General features: G+C 54.8%; 2 protein-coding genes and 4 non-coding genes across 21 annotated transcripts in view; 1 reads left to right on the plus strand and 5 right to left on the minus strand.

The window, feature by feature from the left end:
- The window catches only part of LOC131591014 (tenascin-X-like), a 34,818-nt gene extending 33,708 nt beyond the window's left edge, over positions 1-1,110 (plus strand). For all 10 annotated transcript variants that reach the window (XM_058861439.1, XM_058861440.1, XM_058861441.1 and 7 more), the window contains 2 exons: positions 57-253; positions 735-1,110. In XM_058861439.1, coding sequence (XP_058717422.1) covers positions 57-253; positions 735-815 — 278 coding nt within the window. In that variant the 3' untranslated portion in view covers positions 816-1,110. The remainder of the gene's footprint in view (positions 1-56; positions 254-734) is intronic.
- On the minus strand, positions 924-12,083 carry LOC131591015 (uncharacterized PE-PGRS family protein PE_PGRS54-like). 7 transcript variants are annotated; one of them, XR_009280230.1, is made up of 4 exons: positions 10,932-12,073; positions 9,738-9,838; positions 6,548-6,648; positions 3,098-3,593 (listed from the first exon to the last, which is right to left on the minus strand). XR_009280230.1 is itself a non-coding variant. In XM_058861445.1 (4 exons), exons 1-4 carry the CDS (start codon positions 11,079-11,081, stop codon positions 3,580-3,582), a joined length of 285 nt encoding a protein of 94 aa, XP_058717428.1. In that variant the 5' UTR covers positions 11,082-12,083; the 3' UTR covers positions 3,098-3,579. The 7 variants fall into 7 exon arrangements, 6 of the variants coding, with proteins under 6 accessions (XP_058717425.1, XP_058717426.1, XP_058717428.1 ...); XM_058861445.1 differs by lacking the exon at positions 6,548-6,648 and adding an exon at positions 10,873-10,892 and having other exon boundaries at positions 10,932-12,083; XM_058861442.1 differs by lacking the exons at positions 6,548-6,648; positions 9,738-9,838; positions 10,932-12,073 and adding exons at positions 924-1,135; positions 7,749-8,384 and having other exon boundaries at positions 3,493-3,593.
- Positions 3,985-4,068, minus strand: LOC131591026 (small nucleolar RNA SNORD45). Its single transcript, XR_009280235.1, has one exon. It is a non-coding gene; the product is annotated as a small nucleolar RNA SNORD45 (small nucleolar RNA).
- Positions 7,040-7,123, minus strand: LOC131591028 (small nucleolar RNA SNORD45). The gene has a single exon (XR_009280236.1). It is a non-coding gene; the product is annotated as a small nucleolar RNA SNORD45 (small nucleolar RNA).
- LOC131591029 (small nucleolar RNA SNORD45) lies at positions 10,230-10,313 on the minus strand. Its single transcript, XR_009280237.1, has one exon. It is a non-coding gene; the product is annotated as a small nucleolar RNA SNORD45 (small nucleolar RNA).
- Positions 12,084-13,389: 1,306 nt separating the features above from the next.
- Positions 13,390-13,473, minus strand: LOC131591030 (small nucleolar RNA SNORD45). Its single transcript, XR_009280238.1, has one exon. It is a non-coding gene; the product is annotated as a small nucleolar RNA SNORD45 (small nucleolar RNA).
- Between the last annotated feature and the right edge of the window lie 11,247 nt (positions 13,474-24,720).

A 24,720-nucleotide genomic window follows, 5' to 3' on the forward strand; every position in this document is an offset into this window, starting at 1 on the left:
GCTGGGTTTTGGTGTTTCCTGGTGGGTTTGTGGGGGCTGACAGCGTTCCCTCGCAGGGGACGCCCTCTCCTACCACTCGGGCAGCCCCTTCTCGACAAAGGACCGGGACTCCCGGGACCCCCGGGACCGCCGGGACCCCTCGGGGCGCCCCCGCCCCCCGCCCTGCGCCGTGGCCTACGGGGGAGCCTGGTGGTACCGAAACTGCCACTACGCCAACCTGAACGGGCGCTACGGGACCCCCCGAGACCACCAGGTACCACGGGGAAGGGGATCGGGGGTATGGAGGGGCTGTGAGGGAATCTGGGGAGGTCTGAGGGGGCTTTGAAAGGGGCTGTTGGGCGTTTTTAGGGGGCTGGAGGAGGCTTGGGGGGCTATGGGAGTGAATGGGGGAGGTCTAGGGGGCCTTTGGGTGGACGATAGGGCTATGGGGGGGCTATGGGGGTGTATGAGGGAATCTGTGTGAGGGTCTAGGGGTGTCTCTGAGGGTCCACAGGGGTCTGTGGGGGTCTACAGGAGTCTATAGGGTCACTGTGATTCTACACAGCCTGTAGGGGTCTGTGGTCTCTGTATGGAGATCTGTAAGGGTCCATGAGCACCCATGGGAATCCATGAAGGTCTGGGGGGTCTATGGGATCCATAGGATCTGTGGGGGTCTCTATGGTCTCTAGGAGTCTATGGGGATTTATGGGTGTCTCTGCAAGTGTACAAGGGTTCTGACCCCCCCTTCCCCACAGGGCATCCACTGGTTCCCCTGGAAAGGCTTCAACGTCTCCATCCCCTTCACCGAGATGAAGCTGCGGCCGCAGCGGGGCTGAGGGGGCTGGGTCCCCTGAGTGCTGGACCTAGGGGATCCCAGAGTCTGAGGGGCCCCCTGGGTGCTGGGGGTCCCAGATGGGACTTGGGATAGCTCAAAGATAAAACTTTTATTGAGGGGTACTAAAAGCTGACGGTGATTCCCCTGTCCTGTGGTGAACTGGGAACTGGGAAGGGAGAGAGCACAAAATCAGGATGAGGTCATGGTCATCCCCGGGGTGAGAAGGGGCATGGCAGCTCCAAATGGTCCTTGTGGTTCTGGTCCCAGTGTTGCTTGAAGTGCTGGACCCGATCTCCCATGGAGATGCTGAGATGTCCCAACCTGGGCAACACGAACACGTGGGCAGGGATGGGGTGGGATGGGATGAAGCATCCATTGAAGCCAAAAACAGGTCATGGGGTCAGGCTGAACAACTGCCTGGAACACCTTGGGTGTCCTCCTGAGACTCAGATGATTTGGGTCAGGGTTGTGCCATGGTTACATCATGGTTGTCTCCTGGTCACGTTGTGGTCATCTCATTGTCACAGGCATCTCATGGTTGTGTCATCTCCTGTCACCAATGATCCCATGGTCATCTCCTTATCACTACCACTATCACTCATGTCATGGTCGTCTCAGGTCACTCAGCTCCTGACCTGGAGTGGGAATTCAATCCCTGACCTAGGTGTGGGGTCCAGTCCCCAGTCTGGGGTGGGGGTTCTGTCTCTGGGCCATCGATCCCTCCCAGCACCTCAGGATTCCTGGGGTCCTTTATTCCATGATAAAGAGGCATTCCCTCAACTCCTGTGGCATCAGGAAAGGCTGCAGCAGTTGGGGCTCCACGAGCAGCTAAATCTCACTGGAGTGCGTGGCCCAGAATTGCTCCAGAGGAAGGGATGGGATCTGCACAAGATGGTGCTGGCACAGGTCACAGGTGGCCACAGCTGCATCTGTGCCCAACCCTTGTGGGGACCCTGTCCTGAGGGGTTCCTGCTCCAGGAGGGATCCTGAACTGGGCTCCAGCATGAGGGTCAAACCCTGCTCAGGGACAGCGCTGGGACAAGGGCAGGACAGGGCCATCCCTGGGGCCGGGGCTGCAGTGGGAGCTGTGTGCCAGTGCCAGCCCAGGCTGGAGCCACAGCCCTGCTGGCACAGAGCCCCTGGGAGCCCATGGCTGGCACAGCTGAGCACAGCGGGATGGGGCTGATCCAGCAGGACACGGTGGCCCCAGCTGGGACCGGCCAGGGGATCTTCCCCTGGGCACCTGCAGCAGTTTGGGGCTGCAGTTTGGGGAATGGGCCGGAGCTGGGTTAGCCCAGCGCTGCCCCAAGGCCAGCCCTGGTGTCCCAGTGGCAGCGTTGCCCAGGGCTGCCCAGTGCCTGCAGAGCCTGGAGAGCCCAGGCACGCAGCTGCTGCCATGGGCCAGGACAGCCCTGGTGTCCTCCCAGCTGCCCGTTTTCCCCGGCACCTGGAGATGTCGGCTTTGAGGCTGGAGTCAGCTCCAGGGGAATTCTGCATGGAAAGGCTGCGCTGGGAACTGAGAGGCCCTGGAGATCGGGAGGATCTGCCTGTGGGAGCTGTTGGCTTCATGTTGGAGCTGTGGGCTCACCAGAGCAGCGTGGCCAGTGCCCAGGGCTGGTCTCCTCAACCCCAGCCAAGTCCAGAGCATCCGCCCTTCCAGGGAAAGCTGCTCCATGCAGGAAGTTTTATGTTTGGAAGGGTCTGTGGGGGTCCTGCCTGGTGCTGGCAGCACCTCTGAAAGGATTCACAGCTCCCAGGAGGGAACACATGGTACCTCTGTTAGTAGGGACACACCCATATGGAAATGGGAATATTTGGGATGTAGAGGCTCGGGATCCCCTATTTTGCCTCCCTGTAGATGCACACAATTATCACAAGAGATAGAAAACCACAAGGCCACACAGTGTCGCAGGGTCCATCTTGTGATCTGATGCTGGCTGGATGACAGGTAGCCAGCAAAGCTGATTTATTCCTGCTCTTCTCAGCTGAACAGGGAGACAAAATATAAGGCAAGGTTCGTGCCTTGAGATAAGCACAGGGAGAAATATCTCACTGACCACTGGGAGAACAGACTCAATTTGGGGAAATTAACTGAAGGTAGAGCCAAAAAACATCACAGGATATCAAGAAGTAAAACAAGACTTAGAAGCACCTTCCCCCCATCCCTCCTCCTTCCTGAGTTCTCCTTCTCCTCCACATGATGATAATTTGTCTCGCAGGACACAAAAATGAAACAAAAAATAGTTTTATTAAAAACAAAGGAACGCTCAAATTCCTGCAGAAAATACAGCACCAAAAGAAAAACCCAGATTTAGAGACACAAAAGGACCCAAACTAAAAAGAGGCCCTGGCCCCTTTCCTTTCCCCCACCACAAATCAGCACCTCGGGAGCTGACAGGAGCCAAGCACAGCCACAGAGAGCTGTGTGTTGTCGCTGTTGGACATGAAATGATTCACACAGACACAGCCCAAGGTGTGATAGGAAAAAGAGAGCAATTTATTCTGTGGTTTCAGTATTTATAGATTCCTGACAACGACCAGGGATTGGATGGTTAGGTTACCACCTTCCAAGCCACACTGGTCGTGAGAAACGTCCATCAAAAGACATCTGCCTGAACACCCAAAGCTCTGGCAGGCCCCAGCACCTCGGCAGCACCTGCCTCAACCCAAAACCTCACCTGTCACATCCCAGGTTCCAACCTGCAGCCCTGGGGACGCTCCAAAATGCTCCATCACAACTCTGGGCTGGCCACAAGGTCCCGGGCTCAAGCGCAGCAACCTGGGAGAAGCACAAAACATTCCAGCTTTAGGGCCAGGCTGAGCAGAGCTGCCACTTCCCTCCTGCACACTCCCAGCTGCAGCTGCAGCAGGCCAGCTGCACACGCACAACCTGCACAGCTCTGCCAGCACCCGGGGGCTCAGGGACACCCCAAGCAGGCAACATTGCCACATGCACCTGGCCACCAACTCCCACAGCGTGCAATTGGGGCCACGCCACAGCCCCTCCTGCCCACAAACCCCACGCCTCAGCCCACAGCTGCACCTGCCCCAGCTGCCAATGGGCCACAGCCCACCCTGGGCCCCTCTCCTCAAGCTGCCTCACACTCTGCCATGGCCACTCCAGCCCACAGCCGCCAAAAGCTCCACTGCCACGGCCAGCGGGGCCTTCCCGGGCCTCAGAGTAATTCTAGAGCTAAAGTGTTCAGAGACATCAGCTCTGCTCAGATAATACATGCCAGTGCTCATCCCGGGCCCGGGAACTGCCGCCTCCTCCTCCTCCTCCTCCTGCTGCTGCTGCTGCTGCTGCTGCGGCCCTGCCGGCCCAGAGCCGCTGTTGCAGCTCGGGCCGCTCCCTGCGGCTGCAGCCGGGCCCCGGCAGCACAGCAGCCCTTGGCACGGCGCTGGAGCCGGCGCCGCTGCCGCCAGGGGAAAACCCCCCCGGGGCCGCCCCGCCACGGCCCTTCCCGCGGCCCCGCCTCGGCGGCGCCGCCATCGGCCTCAGCGTCCTCCCGCCGCCGCCTCGCCCGGCCCGGCCGCTCCGCCCTGGGCCGCGCCGTTCCGCCAGCGCCGCGCTCGGGGCAGCGCCTGCGGCACCGCGCCCTTGGAGCGGCCCCTTCCACAGCCCCGCCACCGGCACCCGCGGGGGCTCTCACCGGGGGGCTCCGGGACCGGGGGGGATCCGGGACCGGGGGGGGAGGCTCAGTGCCTAAGGGGGGACTCCGTGACCGGGATCTCCACCTGTCCCCGGTGATCCCCCCCTGTCCCCGGTGACCCCCACCTGTCCCGGGCCCGTCCCGCTCCACGCGCCCGCTCCGCCCGCCGCTCCCGCTCCAAAGGACATCCGGCCGCGCGGGCCGGGAGGAGCTGCCGCCGGCACCTGCCCACACCCGCCTCCAGCTCCCTCATCCCCGCCCAACTCCGTCCCCATTTTGAGACACAAAGATTGCGCTCAACGGCTCAAAGTTCGCTAGGAAGGATTCCTTGCCCACCATGGCAAAATTTTATAAAAAACCCGCGACCACTAAAGACCCACCCCACCCCAAGGATGCCTCCTGAGGGGAACTTTGGACTGTGAGTTTAGCCACCTAAAAGGGAACCTGAGATGCAGAAATGGGACACTGATTATCTCAAGTCTAGAGAAGCAAACAAGGCTGAGGGAGAAGAATCCCCCACAAAGCAAACCTCAGCAGCTTTCCTGAAAACCAGCTTCGGTTGGGTCTGGGCTGGCAGAGCCCATGGCCCTCAGACCCAATCCCATGAGGTTTTCACACACTCCCCTGAGAGGTTTTGGGTGTGTGGCACAACTTTGGGTCATAGGCAGTGAACACCCACCCATCCTCTCCTACATAAAATCGCTCCTTTATAAAACCCTGACCCCAGGAAGGCCACACACACGGGAGGGGCAGCTGAGGAGGGGCTAGAAACCATCAAAGACCCCCAAAGCTCCTCAAGATTCATTTTCATTTCCTCACGCCTTCACCAGAGCACTGCACGTGATGCGACAGATCCAGAATCTGTTGCCAGACTTGGTCAAACTTGCTGCCTCCCTCGTCCCCCTCCCTGGGGATTCCCACCTGCCTGGAATGGATAATTATCCACTGAACCCATGGCGGGATCCTCACCACCAAGAGCACCAGATGGAGAGGCCCAATGGGATGTCCTTGGGGCCCATGGACTACTGATTTTCTACCTCATCTATCACCACCTTTCTCTACCACCCACCTCCCTCTTCTCCTATTTCTGTCTCATTTACAGTGAAATAAAATCCGTGCTATTGACTTTGGTTTACGGTCTTGTTTGGACCTCAATTAGGGCAACAGGCATTCCTACAAATATTTCAATAAGCAGATCCCAACACCATCCCCTCCTGCTGCTGCTCCCAAGAGCAGCTGGGGCTCCTTCCCCTGCCCCAGGCCCGGCATCCCTCCCACAGCACACAGCTCTCCACCAGCTTCTCCAGACAGAGTCCCTTTCCTCACACTGCTCCAAGTGCACAGACCTCCTCTCTACCTCTGACAGGAAACACCTTTGCCAGCTTCCCAAAAGACAGGGACTTCCAGACCTTTCCAGGCTGGGAAGAAGGAAGGCTGCCCCCTCCACAACAGAAATAGCCATGGCTGGGCTTGGGCTTCCCCCCACCTGCTCAGGTCTCTCTGCCTGTTTGTTCATTCCCTCTAAGGAAGGTGTGCGTGGCAAACAGGGACATTCTGGGTTTTACAGACACAAAAGGACCCAAACTAACAGGAGGCCCTGGCCCCTTTCCTTTCCCCCACCACAAATCAGCACCTCAGGGGCGGACAGGAGCCCAGCACAGCCACAGGGAGCTGTGTGTTGTCGCTGTTGGACACGAAATTATTCATACAGACACAGCTCAAGGTGTGCTAGGAAAAAGAGCTCGATTTATTCTGTAGTTTCAGTAGAGATTCTTGATAATGACCAGGGATTGGATGGTTAGGTTACCACCTTCCCAACCACACTGGTCGTGAGAAATGTCCATCAAAAGACACTTCTTTAACAGCATGTATAAACATCTAAGTTTATAGTTACTTTATTGGAAAAGCGGCTAGGAACTACGAAAACAGATCAGAAGGCTTAATTTTCAGGGTGACTGCGTGTCCCTGAGCACACAGCCAGCACCAGCTTCCCAGGGGCTGCACATCCATCTGCCTGCACACCCAAAGCTCTGGCAGGCCCCAGCACCTCGACAGCACCTGGTTACACCCAAAATCTCACCTGTTGCACCCCAGGTTCCAACCTGCAGCCCTGGGGATGCTCCAAAATGCTCCATCACAACTCTGGGCTGGTCACAAGGTCCCAGGCTCAAGCGCCGCAACCTGGGAGAAGCACAAAACATTCCAGCTTTAGGGCCAGGCTGAGCAGAGCTGCCACTTCCCTCCTGCACACTCCCAGCTGCAGCTGCAGCAGCCCAGCTGCACACGCACAACCTGCACAGCTCTGACAGCACCCGGGGGCTCAGGGACACCCCAAGCAGGCAACATTGCCACACGCACCTGGCCACCAACTCCCACAGCGTGCAACTGGGGCCACGCCACAGCCCCTCCTGCCCACAAACCCCACGCCTCAGCCCACAGCTGCACCTGCCCCAGCTGCCAATGGGCCACAGCCCACCCTGGGCCCCTCTCCTCAAGCTCCTTCACACTCTGCCATGGCCACTCCAGCCCACAGCCGCCAAAAGCTCCACTGCCACGGCCAGCGGGGCCTTCCCGGGCCTCAGAGGAATTCTAGAGCTAAAGCGTTCAGAGACATCAGCTCCGCTCAGATAATACATGCCAGCGCTCATCCCGGGCCCGGGAACTGCCGCCTCCTCCTCCTCCTCCTCCTCCTCCTCCTCCTGCTGCTGCTGCTGCTGCGGCCCTGCCGGCCCAGAGCCGCTGTTGCAGCTCGGGCCGCTCCCTGCGGCTGCAGCCGGGCCCCGGCAGCACAGCAGCCCTTGGCACGGCGCTGGAGCCGGCGCCGCTGCCGCCAGGGGAAAACCCCCCCGGGGCCGCCCCGCCACGGCCCTTCCCGCGGCCCCGCCTCGGCGGCGCCGCCATCGGCCTCAGCGTCCTCCCGCCGCCGCCTCGCCCGGCCCGGCCGCTCCGCCCTGGGCCGCGCCGTTCCGCCAGCGCCGCGCTCGGGGCAGCGCCTGCGGCACCGCGCCCTTGGAGCGGCCCCTTCCACAGCCCCGCCACCGGCACCCGCGGGGGCTCTCACCGGGGGGGATCCGGGACCGGGGGGGATCCGGGACCGGGGGGGGGATCCCGGACCGGGCTCAAGGCTCCATGACCGGGGGGGCTCCGGGACCGGGGGGGATCCGGGACCGGGAACCCCAACTTTCCCCGGTGATCCCCCCCGTGTCCCCGGTGATCCCCCCCTGTCCCCGGTGATCCCCCCCTGCCCCCAGTGATCCCCCCCTGCCCCCAGTGACCCCCACCTGTCCCCGGTGATCCCCACCTGTCCCGGGCCCGTCCCGCTCCACGCGCCCGCTCCGCCCGCCGCTCCCGCTCCAAAGGACATCCGGCCGCGCGGGCCGGGAGGAGCTGCCGCCGGCACCTGCCCACACCCGCCTCCAGCTCCCTCATCCCCGCCCAACTCCGTCCCCATTTTGAGATACAAAGATTGCGCTCAACGGCTCAAAGTTCGCTAGGAAGGATTTCTTGCCCACCATGGCAAAATTTTATAAAAAAGCTGCCACCACTAAAGCCCCCCCCACCCCACCCCAAGGATGCCTCCTGAGCGGAACTTTGGACTGTGAGTTTAGCCACCTAAAAGGGAAACTGAGATGCATAAATGGGACACTGATCAATTATCTCAAGTCTAGAGAAGCAAACAAGGCTGAGGGAGAAGAAAGGATCCCCCACAAAGCAAAACTCAGCAGCTTTCCTGAAAACCAGCTTTGGTTGGGTCTGGGCTGGCAGAGCCCATGGCCCTCAGATCCAATCCCATGAGGTTTTCACACACTCCCCTGAGAGGTTTTTGGTGTGTGGCACAACTTTGGGTCATAGGCAGTGAACACCCACCCATCCTCTCCTACATAAAATCACTCCTTTATAAAACCCTGACCCCAGGAAGGCCACACACACGGGAGGGGCAGCTGAGGAGGGGCTAGAAACCATCAAAGACCGCCAAAGCTCCTCAAGATTCATTTCCATTTCCTCAGGCCTTCATCAGAGCACTGCACGTGATGCGACAGATCCAGAATCTGTTGCCAGACTTGGTCAAACTTGCTGCCTCCCTCGTCCCCCTCCCTGGGGATTCCCACCTGCCTGGAATGGATAATTATCCACTGAACCCATGGCGGGATCCTCACCACCAAGATCACCAGATGGAGAGGCCCAATGGGATGTCCTTCGGACCCATGGACTACTGATATTTTCTACCTCATCTATCACCACCTTTCTCTACCACCCACCTCCTCCCTTCTTCTATTTCTATCTCATTTATAGTTAAATAAAATCCGTGCTATTGCCTTTAGTTTACGGTCTCGTTTGTACCTCAATTTGGCCAACAGGCATTCCTCCAAAAATTTTAATAATCCAAACAGCTTCCCCCCTCCTGCTGCTGCTCCCAAGAGCAGCTGGGGCTCCTTCCCCTGCCCCAGGCCCGGCATCCCTCCCACAGCACATAGCTCTCCAACAGCTTCTCCAGACAGAGTCCCTTTCCTCACACTGCTCCAAGTGCACAGACCTCCTCTCTACCTCTGACAGGAAACACCTTTGCCAGCTTCCCAAAAAACAGGGACTTCCAGACCTTTCCAGGCTGGGAAGAAGGAAGGCTGCCCCCTCTGCAGGAGAAATAGCCATGGCTGGGCTTGGGCTTCCCCCCACCTGCTCAGGTCTCTGCCTGTTTGTTCATTCCCTCTAAGGAAGGTGTGCGTGGCAAACAGGGACATTCTGGCTTTTACAGACACAAAAGGACCCAAACTAACAGGAGGCCCTGGCCCCTTTCCTTTCCCCCACCACAAATCAGCACCTCAGGAGCTGACAAGAGCCCAGCACAGCCACAGGGAGCCGTGTGTTGTCACTGTTGGACACGAAATTATTCACACAGACACAGCTCAAGGTGTGCTAGGAAAAAGAGCTCGATTTATTCTGTAGTTTCAGTATTTAGAGATTCTTGATAATGACCAGGGATTGGATGGTTAGGTTACCACCTTCCCAACCACACTGGTCATGAGAAATGTCCATCAAAAGACACTTCTTTAACAGGATGTATAAACATCTCAGTTCATAGTTACTTTATTGGAAAAGCGGCTAGGAACTACGAAAACAGATCAGAAGGCTTAATTTTCAGGGTGACAGCGTGTCCCTGAGCACACAGCCAGCACCAGCTTCCCAGGGGCTGCACATCCATCTGCCTGCACACCCAAAGCTCTGGCAGGCACCAGCACCTCGGCAGCACCTGGCTACACCCAAAATCTCACCTGTTGCAGCACAGGTTCCAACCTGCAGCCCTGGGGATGCTCCAAAATGCTCCATCACAACTCCGGGTTGGTCACAAGGTCCCAGGCTCAAGCGCAGCAACCTGGGAGAAGCACAAAACATTCCAGCTTTAGGGCCAGGCTGAGCAGAGCTGCCACTTCCCTCCTGCACACTCCCAGCTGCAGCTGCAGCAGCCCAGCTGCACACGCACAACCTGCACAGCTCTGCCAGCACCCGGGGGCTCAGGGACACCCCAAGCAGGCAACATTGCCACATGCACCTGGCCACCAACTCCCACAGTGGGCAATTGGGGCCACGCCACAGCCCCTCCTGCCCACAAACCCCACGCCTCAGCCCACAGCTGCACCTGCCCCAGCTGCCAATGGGCCACAGCCCACCCTGGGCCCCTCTCCTCAAGCTGCCTCACACTCTGCTATGGCCACTCCAGCCCACAGCCGCCAAAAGCTCCACTGCCACGGCCAGCGGGGCCTTCCCGGGCCTCAGAGGAATTCTAGAGCTAAAGCGTTCAGAGACATCAGCTCCGCTCAGATAATACATGCCAGCGCTCATCCCGGGCCCGGGAACTGCCGCCGCCTCCTCCTCCTGCTGCTGCTGCTGCTGCGGCCCTGCCGGCCCAGAGCCGCTGTTGCAGCTCGGGCCGCTCCCTGCGGCTGCAGCCGGGCCCCGGCAGCACAGCAGCCCTTGGCACGGCGCTGGAGCCGGCGCCGCTGCCGCCAGGGGAAAACCCCCCCGGGGCCGCCCCGCCACGGCCCTTCCCGCGGCCCCGCCTCGGCGGCGCCGCCATCGGCCTCAGCGTCCTCCCGCCGCCGCCTCGCCCGGCCCGGCCGCTCCGCCCTGGGCCGCGCCGTTCCGCCAGCGCCGCGCTCGGGGCAGCGCCTGCGGCACCGCGCCCTTGGAGCGGCCCCTTCCACAGCCCCGCCACCGGCACCCGCGGGGGCTCTCACCGGGGGGCTCCGGGACCGGGGGGGATCCGGGACCGGGGGGGATCCGGGACCGGGCTCAAGGCTCCATGACCGGGGGGGCTCCGGGACCGGGGGGGATCCGGGACCGGGGGGGCTCCGTGACCGGGATCCCCCTCTGTCCCCGGTGATCCCCCCCTGTCCCCGGGATCCCCACCTGTCCCCGGTGATCCCCCCCTGTCCCCGGGATCCCCCCCTGTCCCCGCTGATCCCCACCTGTCCCGGGCCCGTCCCGCTCCACGCGCCCGCTCCGCCCGCCGCTCCCGCTCCAAAGGACATCCGGCCGCGCGGGCCGGGAGGAGCTGCCGCCGGCACCTGCCCACACCCGCCTCCAGCTCCCTCATCCCCGCCCAACTCCGTCCCCATTTTGAGACACAAAGATTGCGCTCAACGGCTCAAAGTTCGCTAGGAAGGATTTCTTGCCCGCCATAGCAAAACTTTATAAAAAACCCGCGACCACTAAAGACCCACCCCACCCCAAGGATGCCTCCTGAGGGGAACTTTGGGCTGTGAGTTTAGCCACCTAAAAGGGAACCTGAGATGCAGAAATGGGACACTGATCTATTATCTCAAATCTAGAGAAGCAAACAAGGCTGAGGGAGAAGAAAGGATCCCCCACAAAGCAAAACTCAGCAGATTTCCTGAAAACCAGCTTTGGTTTGGTCTGGGGTGGCAGAGCCCATGGCCCTCAGACCCAATCCCATGAGGTTTTCACACACTCCCCTGAGAGGTTTTGGGTGTGTGGCACAACTTTGGGTCATAGGCAGTGAACACCCACCCATCCTCTCCTACATAAAATCGCTCCTTTATAAAACCCTGACCCCAGGAAGGCCACACACACGGGAGGGGCAGCTGAGGAGGGGCTAGAAACCATCAAAGACCCCCAAAGCTCCTCAAGATTCATTTCCATTTCCTCACGCCTTCACCAGAGCACTGCACGTGATGCGACAGATCCAGAATCTGTTGCCAGACTTGGTCAAACTTGCTGCCTCCCTCGTCCCCCTCCCTGGGGATTCCCACCTGCCTGGAATGGATAATTATCCACTGAACCCATGGCGGGATCCTCACCACCAAGAGCACCAGATGGAGAGGCCCAATGGGATGTCCTTGGGACCCATGGACTACTGATATTTTCTACCTCATCTATCACCACCTTTCTCTACCACCCATCTCCCCCTTCTCCTATTTCTGTCTCATTTACAGTGAAATAAAATCCGTGCTATTGACTTTGGTTTACGGTCTTGTTTGGACCTCAATTCGGCCAACAGGCATTCCTCCAAAAATTTTAATAATCCAAACAGCTTCCCCCCTCCTGCTGCTGCTCCCAAGAGCAGCTGGGGCTCCTTCCCCTGCCCCAGGCCTGGCATCCCTCCCACAGCACATAGCTCTCCACCAGCTTCTCCAGACAAAGTCCCTTTCCTCACACTGCTCCAAGTGCACAGACCTCCTCTCTACCTCTGACAGGAAACACCTTTGCCAGCTTCCCAAAAAACAGGGACTTCCAGACCTTTCCAGGCTGGGAAGAAGGAAGGCTGCCCCCTCCGGAGGAGAAACAGCCATGGCTGGGCTTTGGCTTCCCCCCACCTGCTCAGGTCTCTCTGCCTGTTTGTTCATTCCCTCTAAGGAAGGTGTGGGTGGCAAACAGGGACATTCTGGGTTTTACAGACACAAAAGAACCCAAACTAACAGGAGGCCCTGGCCCCTTTCCTTTCCCCCACCACAAATCAGCACCTCAGGGGCGGACAGGAGCCCAGCACAGCCACAGGGAGCCGTGTGTTGTCACTGTTGGACACGAAATTATTCACACAGACACAGCTCAAGGTGTGCTAGGAAAAAGAGCTCGATTTATTCTGTAGTTTCAGTATTTAGAGATTCATGATAATGACCAGGGATTGGATGGTTAGGTTACCACCTTCCCAACCACACTGGTCGTGAGAAATGTCCATCAAAAGACACTTCTTTAACAGCATGTATAAACATCTCAGTTCATAGTTACTTTATTGGAAAAGTGGCTAGGAACTACGAAAACAGATCAGAAGGCTTAATTTTCAGGGTGACAGCGTGTCCCTGAGCACACAGCCAGCACCAGCTTCCCAGGGGCTGCACATCCATCTGCCTGCACACCCAAAGCTCTGGCAGGCCCCAGCACCTCGGCAGCACCTGGCTACACCCAAAATCTCACCTGTTGCACCCCAGGTTCCAACCTGCAGCCCTGGGGATGCTCCAAAATGCTCCATCACAACTCTGGGCTGGCCACAAGGTCCCGGGCTCAAGCGCAGCAACCTGGGAGAAGCACAAAACATTCCAGCTTTAGGGCCAGGCTGAGCAGAGCTGCCACTTCCCTCCTGCACACTCCCAGCTGCAGCTGCAGCAGCCCAGCTGCACACGCACAACCTGCACAGCTCTGCCAGCACCCGGGGGCTCAGGGACACCCCAAGCAGGCAACATTGCCACATGCACCTGGCCACCAACTCCCACAGCGTGCAACTGGGGCCACGCCACAGCCCCTCCTGCCCACAAACCCCACGCCTCAGCCCACAGCTGCACCTGCCCCAGCTGCCAATGGGCCACAGCCCACCCTGGGCCCCTCTCCTCAAGCTGCCTCACACTCTGCCATGGCCACTCCAGCCCACAGCCGCCAAAAGCTCCACTGCCACGGCCAGCGGGGCCTTCCCGGGCCTCAGAGGAATTCTAGAGCTAAAGCGTTCAGAGACATCAGCTCCGCTCAGATAATACATGCCAGCGCTCATCCCGGGCCCGGGAACTGCCGCCTCCTCCTCCTCCTCCTCCTCCTCCTGCTGCTGCTGCTGCTGCTGCGGCCCTGCCGGCCCAGAGCCGCTGTTGCAGCTCGGGCCGCTCCCTGCGGCTGCAGCCGGGCCCCGGCAGCACAGCAGCCCTTGGCACGGCGCTGGAGCCGGCGCCGCTGCCGCCAGGGGAAAACCCCCCCGGGGCCGCCCCGCCACGGCCCTTCCCGCGGCCCCGCCTCGGCGGCGCCGCCATCGGCCTCAGCGTCCTCCCGCCGCCGCCTCGCCCGGCCCGGCCGCTCCGCCCTGGGCCGCGCCGTTCCGCCAGCGCCGCGCTCGGGGCAGCGCCTGCGGCACCGCGCCCTTGGAGCGGCCCCTTCCACAGCCCCGCCACCGGCACCCGCGGGCGGGGGCTCTCACCGGGGGGCTCCGGGACCGGGGGGGATCCGTGACCGGGAACCCCCCCTGTCACCAGACCCCCCCGTCCCCGCTGATCCCCACCTGTCCCGGGCCCCTCCCGCTCCACGCGCCCGCTCCGCCCGCCGCTCCCGCTCCAAAGGACATCCGGCCGCGCGGGCCGGGAGGAGCTGCCGCCGGCACCTGCCCACACCCGCCTCCAGCTCCCTCATCCCCGCCCATCCCTCCTCCCTTCCCCTCCTTATCGATGTGCGCGGCGTGTTCGGCTGGCCCTGCATGGGCTCGTACGGTTGCACGTTCCCGGTGGGTCCATGCCCAAGCTCTCCATGAAATGTTTCATTTTCATCCTTCCACCTTGTTATAGATGCATATATTGCTGGCTTTTCGCAAATATTAAAATGAATGTTATGTGTATGAGAAATTTTGTTGTATTAATGTAGTTTTCTTTATTTCTGTTATTGATGAAATTTAGAAATAGTAGTATAATACATATATGTTAGGCTATGGCATAGTGTTAAAATAAAAACTGCTTTTGTTTGTATAACCCAAAGACTGAGAAAAAAAAAAACAAAACAACAAAACAACTAGAGAACTCCTGCATTTGTAAACTATCTTATCCAGATGAAGACAGCAGTGACCAGAACTCTGGGGGGAGGAATTTATTGCATTTCTGGTATCAGGGAATGTAAATCTTAATGGCACCAAGAAGATTGATCTATTGGGAGGGGAGCAAGAGAATACTAAAGAGAAGAACACCAAAGATCCTAAGAAGAATGTCTGAATATGTGTGAGAATTTATGGATATGTAGTAGGGTTCTGTTTTTAAGGGGCAATCCTTTGTTAGTAAGGTGAATGCAGAGACACCCGGCCCTATCTGTATACTTTATTTTATTTTTTTCTCCTAATTGTCTTTTTTTTATTAAACTTTTAAATTCTATAAAAATTATGTGAACCTCATTTTTCACACACCTGCAGCTCTCCAAGCCCATGGTAAGAATCCCCTTTGAGCACGAAGGCTTTTCCACCTCTCTCACCTGGCCTTGGTCTCCCTTTTCCACAGCGCTGCTGTCACCAAGTCATTGGAAAAAGCTTTATAACAGTCTAGGTCCTCTATTAGAAACAAGTGTAGCTTTATTTTGGCTCTGGGATCACACGCTCCCAGCTATTTCACACATCAGTTGGTATCTATGTCACTAATACAAATCCATCTCATTTCCCAAACTTATACGTGTTTGTTAAATGTTCCCACAAATTCATGTGAGGGGTCTCTCAGGGATCTCTGGTGGTTGTTTGGGGAACATCCCATTCGTTAAATTATCCTTTGTGAAAAATGATGTTCACATAAATTTTATAGAATTTAAAAGTTTAATTAAAAAAAGACAATTAGGAGAAAAAAAATAAAGTATACAGATATGGCCGGGTGTCTCTGCATTCACCTCACTGACAAAGGATTGTCCCTTAAAAACAGAACCCTACTACATATCCATAAATTCTCATTCATATTCAGACATTCTTCTTAGGATCTTTGGTGTTCTTCTGTTTAGTTTTCTCTTGCCCCCTTCCCAATAGATCAATCTTCTTGGAGCCATTGAGATTTACATTCCCTGATCCCAGAAATGCAATAAATTCCTCCCCCCAGAGTTCTGGTCACTGCTGTCTTCATCTGGGTAAGAGAGTTTACAAATGCAGGAATTCTCCAGCTATTTTTTTTCTCAGTCTTTGGGTTATACAAACAAAAGCAGTTTTTATTTTAATACTATGCCATAGCCTAACATTTATGTATTATACCACTATTTCTAAATTTCATCAATAACAGTGTCGTGGTTTTGAACCAGTAATTAACAAACAAGGGGGAAAAAAGAATTATTATTTTTCTGCTGTGAGATATGGATTAAAATAAGAGCAAACTAGGCATAAAACTTAAAAGGAATAAAGAGAAGTTTATTGACAAACTACAAGAATAAGAACACCAGAATAAACTTTTAGAAAAAACTTTTTCATTTCTTACTGCTCACTATTCTTTTGTTCACATGACAACAGAGACAAAAACTTTATAATTTTGATGGTTTAAACAGTTCTAATTCTTTTTATAGTCTTTTTCTCAGTTTCTGTAGAGAAACAGAAGTTCCTTTCTGTTAATTTATGGAGTTTTTCACAAGAAAACTATTTTGTTATAGTTTCTCGTTCTTCTGATATCAGCTGCTCAGAGCTGTTATTATCAGAGCCCACCCCTCCTATTCCACATCACTCTGAAATGTTATAGGTCATTAGTTTGGGGATAGTATTTTTAAGGATAAGTGAGTCAAAGGCAAAAAGGTATTCTTCATCTGCTCCTGTGAGCTTCACTAGAAAAACAGTTTTCTCATTGCCTCTCAAGGCTTCAAATCTCTCAGCACTTCACTATACCACAATTACTCCACTTTTTACTCAAATTTACACTTTGAACACTTTATTCCTCCCCATACTCTATTATGAATTAAAAGAGTTCTTTTCAGGACTTCATTGTCTATTTCCATAGTTTTAACAGAAAGATATTTCAGCTTAATTAAAGCATCTTCTTAATTCTCTACCTTTCTTGAAGTTTTCTTTTCTTTCTTACCACTAGTAGTTTATAAAGTCTCTTTTCATGTGGATTACTCTCCTTTTCTCTTTCTGGACGAAAAGATTAATCCGCAAGTTTCATCTGGATAAGAAAGAGTTAAAATCTTGCCCAGGCTTTTGTAGATGGTTCTGTGATCTCTGCCGGAGCAGCAGCTGAAGCTGTCTTCGATAGAAGATTCTTCATGGCTGCTCTGCCGTGTAGTTGCTGTCTCAGCCTGCCGCAGGTCTAAAGCTTTTCTTCTTTACTCGGCAGTTTTCTGGTAAATTCTATCACAGCAAAACCTGCAGCTAAGCCAGGAACCGGCCTGGCCCGGCTCAGCCCGGGGCAAGCCCCCGCCGGTCCCCATCTCCCGGCCGGGAGAACGGCAGGCTCAGCCCGGCTCCCCACCCAGGCCGCATGGCCTGGGCAGAGAACGGGAGGCCAGCCGGAGCTCCGCCACTCTTCACAGCCAGGAAACAAAGAAGCACTACAGACTTCTGGGTGTACACTTTAAGGTGGGGTTCACAAGTTGATTCTACTTTTTAATGGCTAAAACTGCTGTCAATTCTCAGCAATGACCGATAATTGGTCAAGAGAAAAGACTCCCAGGAGACTCCAGCAACTTTAACTTTCTTAAAGGTAAAGGAACTCTATGACAAACAGAAATAAAGAAAACTATATTAATACAACAAAATTTCTCATTCATATACACATAACATTCATTTTAATATTTGTGAAAAGCCTACAATATAAAATGTATCTATAACATCCTTCATGGTCATGAACCTCCTAAACCCAGTTTGTTCCCTTTGAATGCATCCCAGCTCCGTGATATGGCCAAGACATATCGTTTTCCTTTCACTGCTCAGACCCACAGTTTGTATTCTCATGGTTCAGGTTCCACTTGCACAAGGAGATGGCTGAATGCAGGACTGGGCACTGGCTGGGAAAGTTCAAGGAATAAACACTGTTTGTTACCATTAAAGATTTTCCCACTGTTTGTCAAAGGTTGTCCCAACTCTGCCCTGTTTTTCTCCCTTAAGCCCCACCCCACGTCCTCAACATCCCTGGATCTGGATCAGCTTCGTGCCTGGTGGTGCCTCCAGCACCGGCTCCCCTCACCTCCAGCCTGAGGAACTGGGAATTCAACACCTGGAGGAAGCTGATCTGCTCCATGGTGTCTCCATGGGAATCACCCTGTGTCTCCTTCCAAGGCATTTCCAGTCCAAATCCAGAGCCTCCTGTGCTCTGGGTGTTGATCTGTGATCATATTCCTTTTAGTTTGGGGATATCAGCAGCTCCTAGAGTCTGGAACTTGCCCGACCTCGTGCCTCCAGGGCATCCAGAAGATGGTGCAGCTTCTCCTGTATCACCATTCCACAGTCCAAGAGGATTTTCTTGCAGCAGGTTGAGCTCTTCCAGAGCTGAGATATGAAACATGAGGAGGGACATGCAGGGGTTCTTCATGGAACAGTTCCTTGGAAAATCTTTCTGGGGCAGGGATGTCCCCGGACAAGAGCAAATGAGCAAGGCCTGCTCAGTGCCGTGTGTGCTGGATGTCCCAGAGAAGCTGAGTCAGAACCATTTCCCTGGATCAGCTCTGAGGAGCTGCACACAAGTCCCCAGCCCTTGCCACAGCTGGTCCCAGCCAAACCCATCCTCAAACAGCTCCAGATCCATCCCATGCTCAGCAGATGTTGAGAAAAAAAACATTGAGTGAAATCCCACCAACTGATCCTTGACTCTGAGGGAGCACCTCCATTCCTTGGAGGTGCTCAAGGAAGGACTGGATGTGACACTCAGTGCTCTGGCCTGGTTGGCAAGCTGGGGATTGGTCACAAGTTGGACTCAATAATCTTGAAGGTCTTCTCCAGACTCAGTGATTCCTCAAAAACCCATCCTCCCAGCTTCTCCTTGTCCAGGATGTGCTCCAGGCCCCAGCCATCCTTCCAGCTCTGCTCTGTCAGGTTTTCCTGGTGATGGGGAGCCCAGACTGGACACAAGAGCCCTGCCATGGTCCTATGCTGGGCCAGACACGCCAGCTGCTCCTTCCATTATCCCCCCCAAAAAAATGGGGGCACAGAAGAAGGAACTGTTGCTTTTTATTACACAACTTTGCCAAGAAACTCACTATGTTCCTCATTATCTCTTTGTCCACTGGTTCCTTCCATATTTATTATCCTGTGTGCGCACCTCTAAATCCTTTTTTTACCTTTTTTGCTAGTTAGTCTTTAAGCTCTATCCAGCAACTTCAGGAGAAGTGAAAATTTCTGTTCTCTGTGTTATATATCACCCCTTCTCTCAGGGCCTGAGGGGCTGTTCCTGCAGCACCATGGATGTGCTGGTCACTTCAGGACATGGATGAGCTCTGGGCAGTGCCAGGGGAGATGTTCTGGTCACTCCAGGACATCAATGAGCTCTGGGCAGTGCCAGGGGAGATGTTCTGGTCACTCCAGGACATCAATGAGCTCTGGGCAGTGCCAGGGGAGATGTTCTGGTCACTTCAGGATATCGATGAGCTCTGGGCAGTGCCAGGGGAGATGTTCTGGTCACTCCAGGACATGGATGAGCTCTGGGCAGTGCCAGGGGAGACGTTCTGGTCACTTCAGGACATCTATGAGCTCTGGGCAGTGCCAGGGGAGATGTTCTGGTCACTCCAGAACATGGATGAGCTCTGGGCAGTGCCAGGGGAGACGTTCTGGTCACTTCAGGACATCAATGAGCTCTGGGCAGTGCCAGGGGAGATGTTCTGGTCACTCCAGAACATGGATGAGCTGTGGGCAGTGCCAGGGGAGATGTTCTGGTCACTCAAGGACACAGCTGAGCTCTGGGCAGTGCCAGAGGAGATGTTCTGGTCACTCCAGGACATCAATGAGCTCTGGGCAGTGCCAGGGGAGATGTTCTGGTCACTCCAGGACATCAGTGAGCTCTGGGCAGTGCCAGAGGAGATGTTCTGGTCACTCCAGGACATCAATGAGCTCTGGGCAGTGCCAGAGGAGATGTTCTGGTCACTTCAGGATATCGATGAGCTCTGGGCAGTGCGAGGGGAGACATTCTGGTCACTTCAGGACACACCTGAGGTCAGGGCAGTGCCAGGGGAGATGTTCTGGTCACTCCAGGACACACCTGAGCTCAGGGCAGTGCCAGAGGAGATGTTCTGGTCACTCCAGGACACACCTGAGGTCAGGGCAGTGCCAGGGGAGATGTTCTGGTCACTCTAGGACATGGATGAGCTCTGGGCAGTGCCAGGGGAGATGTTCTGGTCACTCCAGGACATCAATGAGCTCTGGGCAGTGCCAGAGGAGATGTTCTGGTCACTTCAGGATATCGATGAGCTCTGGGCAGTGCGAGGGGAGACATTCTGGTCACTTCAGGACACACCTGAGGTCAGGGCAGTGCCAGGGGAGATGTTCTGGTCACTCCAGGACACACCTGAGCTCAGGGCAGTGCCAGAGGAGATGTTCTGGTCACTCCAGGACACACCTGAGGTCAGGGCAGTGCCAGGGGAGATGTTCTGGTCACTCTAGGACATGGATGAGCTCTGGGCAGTGCCAGGGGAGATGTTCTGGTCACTTCAGGACACAGCTGAGCTCTGGGCAGTGCCAGGGGAGATGTTCTGGTCACTCCAGGACATCAATGAGCTCTGGGCAGTGCCAGAGGAGATGTTCTGGTCACTTCAGGACACAGCTGAGCTCTGGGCAGTGCCAGAGGAGATGTTCTGGTCACTTCAGGACACAGCTGAGCTCTGGGCAGTGCCAGGGGAGATGTTCTGGTCACTCCAGGACATCAATGAGCTCTGGGCAGTGCCAGAGGAGATGTTCTGGTCACTTCAGGACATCAATGAGCTCTGGGCAGTGCCAGGGGAGATGTTCTGGTCACTCCAGGACATCAATGAGCTCTGGGCAGTGCCAGGGGAGATGTTCTGGTCACTCCAGGACATGGATGAGCTCAGGGCAGTGCCAGAGGAGATGTTCTGGTCACCTCAGGACATCAATGAGCTCTGGGCAGTGGCAGGGGAGATGTTCTGGTCACTCCAGGACATCAGTGAGCTCTGGGCAGTGCCAGAGGAGATGTTCTGGTCACTCCAGGACACAGTGGCGCACTGGGCAGTGCCAGAGGAGATGTTCTGGTCACTCCAGGACATTGATGAGCTCAGGGCAGTGGCAGGGGAGATGTTCTGGTCACTCCAGGACATTGATGAGCTCAGGGCAGTGCCAGGGGAGATGTTCTGGTCACTCCAGGACATCAATGAGCTCTGGGAATTGCCAGAGGAGATGTTCTGGTCACTCCAGGACATGGATGAGCTCTGGGCAGTGCCAGGGGAGATGTTCTGGTCACTCCAGGACATCAATGAGCTGTGGGCAGTGCCAGAGGAGATGTTCTGGTCACTCCAGGACATGGCTGAGCACTGGGCAGTGCCAGGGGAGATGTTCTGGTCACTCCAGAACATGGATGAGCTCTGGGCAGTGCCAGAGGAGATGTTCTGGTCACTCCAGGACACAGCTGAGCTCAGGGCAGTGCCAGAGGAGATGTTCTGGTCACTTCAGGACATCAATGAGCTCTGGGCAGTGCCAGAGGAGATGTTCTGGTCACTCCAGGACACAGCTGAGCTCAGGGCAGTGCCAGAGGAGATGTTCTGGTCACTCCAGGACACACCTGAGGTCAGGGCAGTGCCAGAGGAGATGTTCTGGTCACTCCAGGACATCAATGAGCTCTGGGCAGTGCCAGAGGAGATGTTCTGGTCACTCCAGGACATGGATGAGCACTGGGCAGTGCCAGGGGAGATGTTCTGGTCACTCCAGGACACAGCGGAGCTCTGGGCAGTGCCAGAGGAGATGTTCTGGTCACTTCAGGACATCAATGAGCTCTGGGCAGTGCCAGAGGAGATGTTCTGGTCACTCCAGGACACAGCTGAGCTCAGGGCAGTGCCAGAGGAGATGTTCTGGTCACTTCAGGACATCAATGAGCTCTGGGCAGTGCCAGGGGAGATGTTCTGGTCACTCCAGGACACACCTGAGGTCAGGGCAGTGCCAGGGGAGATGTTCTGGTCACTCCAGGACATGGATGAGCTCTGGGCAGTGCCAGGGGAGATGTTCTGGTCACTCCAGGACACACCTGAGGTCAGGGCAGTGCCAGGGGAGATGTTCTGGTCACTCCAGGACACACCTGAGGTCAGGGCAGTGCCAGAGGAGATGTTCTGGTCACTCCAGGACATGGATGAGCACTGGGCAGTGCCAGAGGAGATGTTCTGGTCACTCCAGGACATCAATGAGCTGTGGGCAGTGCCAGAGGAGATGTTCTGGTCACTCCAGGACATGGCTGAGCACTGGGCAGTGCCAGGGGAGATGTTCTGGTCACTCCAGGACACAGTGGAGCACTGGGCAGTGCCAGGGGAGATGTTCTGGTCACTCCAGGACACAGTGGAGCACTGGGCAGTGCCAGGGGAGATGTTCTGGTCACTCCAGGACATCAATGAGCTCTGGGCAGTGCCAGGGGAGATGTTCTGGTCACTTCAAGACATGGATGAGCTCTGGGCAGGGGTGGGGATGTCCTGGCTCATGGTCTGGGTCTCAGCTCCTGCAGGCACAGAGTCAGAGGTGGACCCCATGTGCTGGAGTCAGAGGCACAGAGTGTGTGCCCTTATCTCTGATACCTGGCTCTGACATCCAAAAAAACACTGAATTTCACAGAACACCACACAAACAACTGTTAAATAGAAAAACTAGGAGTGTGAGTGTGTAAATTAGCGAATTTTCTTAAGGCCCTAGGTGAAAAAGTTAGAGTTTAAAGTTTAAGCTCCTTTAAAAAACAAAAGACAAGATGGAGGATTTAGGGTGTTGTGTCTTCTTCCTTCTTCTTCCTTCTTCTTCCTTCTTCATCTTCTCCTAGAGGTTTTTGGGTAGTAGGAAGTGATGGGATAAAAAGTGCCACAGTGCAGCACACAAGTGTTGGGTCATTGGGTCACTAAGAAAAATAATTTACTTGGCATTTGTTAATGATAATAAATAATAATAAATAATAATAAAAAATAATACTAAATAAATAATAAATAAATAATAAATTATATGGATAAATAGACATATAAAAGACCTTGAAGAGGTTCTTTGTTAGCAGCTTTGCACCTGTCTTAGTGCACGTAGCTCCTTGTACTCTGTATATGTGTATAAATATATATATATATATATTTAATGTAATGTAGATAAGAGAAGAATAAACCACCAAGTCCAAACAAGAGAAAACTGCCTCTCTCTCATCAGTCTCAGTCCAGGAGGGAAAAGAACCCAGCCACCAGTGTCCCATCAGGACACCCATGGACTGTGATCTCCTGGAGATCACTCCTTAAGAGGACAGACACTCAGCTGTGCTGTCCTGCACACAGGGGCTCCAACACCATCCTCTGCAGCTGAGACTCAAACCTTAAGGAGTTTTGGGATTTTGGAGAAGCTGGAGTTTTAATTGATAATTGGCTTTGCTGAGACTAATTAAAATAAACAGATGGGCCTTGTTAAAACTAAAGGCAGATAGAGAGGTCTTGCTAAAGTTAGAAGTTAATTGTTAGCTATCCCAGATGTGAATGTTTACTCAGATGGGTTTGGGATGAGAAACAGGGAATCTGATAAAGAACTTCAGAAACCTAAGACAACTGTAAATCAAATTAAAGACAGGAAACTAGAAGCCCAGCCAAGGGCCCATTTGGCCCATTTGTCACTACATTGAAAAAGTAGAAAGGTCAGGACAAGGAAGAGGTGCATTCCTTCCTCCCTTCCATGATCCCTACTCATAAAAAGACCACAGACCCATCTCAAAGAACAAACTACGCTTGCTTAATTTCTCTTTTCTAATTAGCATAAGAAGCAGAGAGTGGGTGGTAACTGAGTTATGAATATGTATTTGTATTCAATACTTCTGTACATAAAAAGTCTGTACTCAGGGCTGTGTGTATTTAGAGGGTGACCTCTGCATCGGTCCAGTGTCACTAATAAACACACCACACTCTAACTTCAAACGTTTACAGAGTCTTTGTCTGCCCCAGTTGGATATTGATATTAGATTATATCCATATTTTGGTAAATCACAGCCACTCTCCACCCTCTGCCTCGAAAGCCACAGAGAAAGAGTCAGTGGGAGCAGTGGGGACCTTGCATTCCCTGTCCCTGCAGATGGGCATCTCCAAGCCCGTCCTCATGGCTGGGGAGTCAATGACCATGCTGGGATGGACGTGCCAGGCACTCTGAGTGGCTTTCCCAGGGTGTATGGAGCCTGGGACATGTGTGTGTGACACTTCAGCCAGTCTGAGCACATGCCTTGGCCTGAGGATTCTCAGGGTGTTGGGGAGGGTGAAACAGGGAAACCTTATGAATGTGATTGTTTGGCAGAAGATTCTGAAAATACGAAGGCTGGAATCGAAGTAGCAATGAAAGCCTGCTTTGAGTCATAAGATACTGAGCACTGGTTAACCAAAGAACAACAGCCTAGCCAGCTAAAGGAGAATCCCTGTTGATAAAACAATGTCCTTCTGCTGATAGAAAGTCCAAAGGTCAAGAAGCAAGGAAAGCACTTGTAAAGCTTTGTAGAGTCTAAAATGCAACACTGTATGTTAATATAGGGAAGCACATAGGCTGGATGTAAATTCTTTAGTGGGTGTGTCTCATGGTGATTGGTTACTAAGAATTAGAATATTCACTATAGAAAAAGATATATTGGATTGTAACAAGAACTTCACTCTCTTAGCTTTTCTCTCTTACCTCTGAACCCCTCTCCCTTACCTCTTACCCCTCTCCCCCACTCTTAACTCTCAGCCCCCTCTCCCTGCTCCTACCCCTCTTGTCTTCCCTGCTCTCTCCCTCTGGTTTTTCCCTCTTTCCCTCTGTTGCTCTCCCTCCCTCCCTCCCTCCCTCCCTCCCTCCCTCCCTCCCTCCCTCCCTCCCTCCCTCCCTCCCTCCCTCCCTCCCTTTTTCCATCCTCTCCTCCCCTGCTCTACCTGTTCTCTCTCCCCTCCCCTGGACCACGCGGACGCCGAGGCTGGTGGCGGGCACGGGTCTCCCCTCCTTTTACCCTTATAATAAATTGCTTATACTTGAACAGCTTGACCCTGGAGAAGTTTCTCACCACGAGCAAGCGTTTTTACACACCAATATCAGGGGAGGGAGAGAGGGATGTCCTGGGCCTCTGCTGAGGCTGAGCTCCTGGTGGGAGAGCCACGGTCACATGCAGGAGGATCCAGAGGAGGACCCTGCTCGCACCCATGGGAGCAGAACGTTTT

This window comes from Poecile atricapillus, chromosome 36 (assembly GCF_030490865.1).
Source record: "Poecile atricapillus isolate bPoeAtr1 chromosome 36, bPoeAtr1.hap1, whole genome shotgun sequence".
NCBI classification, from domain to species: Eukaryota; Metazoa; Chordata; class Aves; order Passeriformes; family Paridae; genus Poecile; species Poecile atricapillus.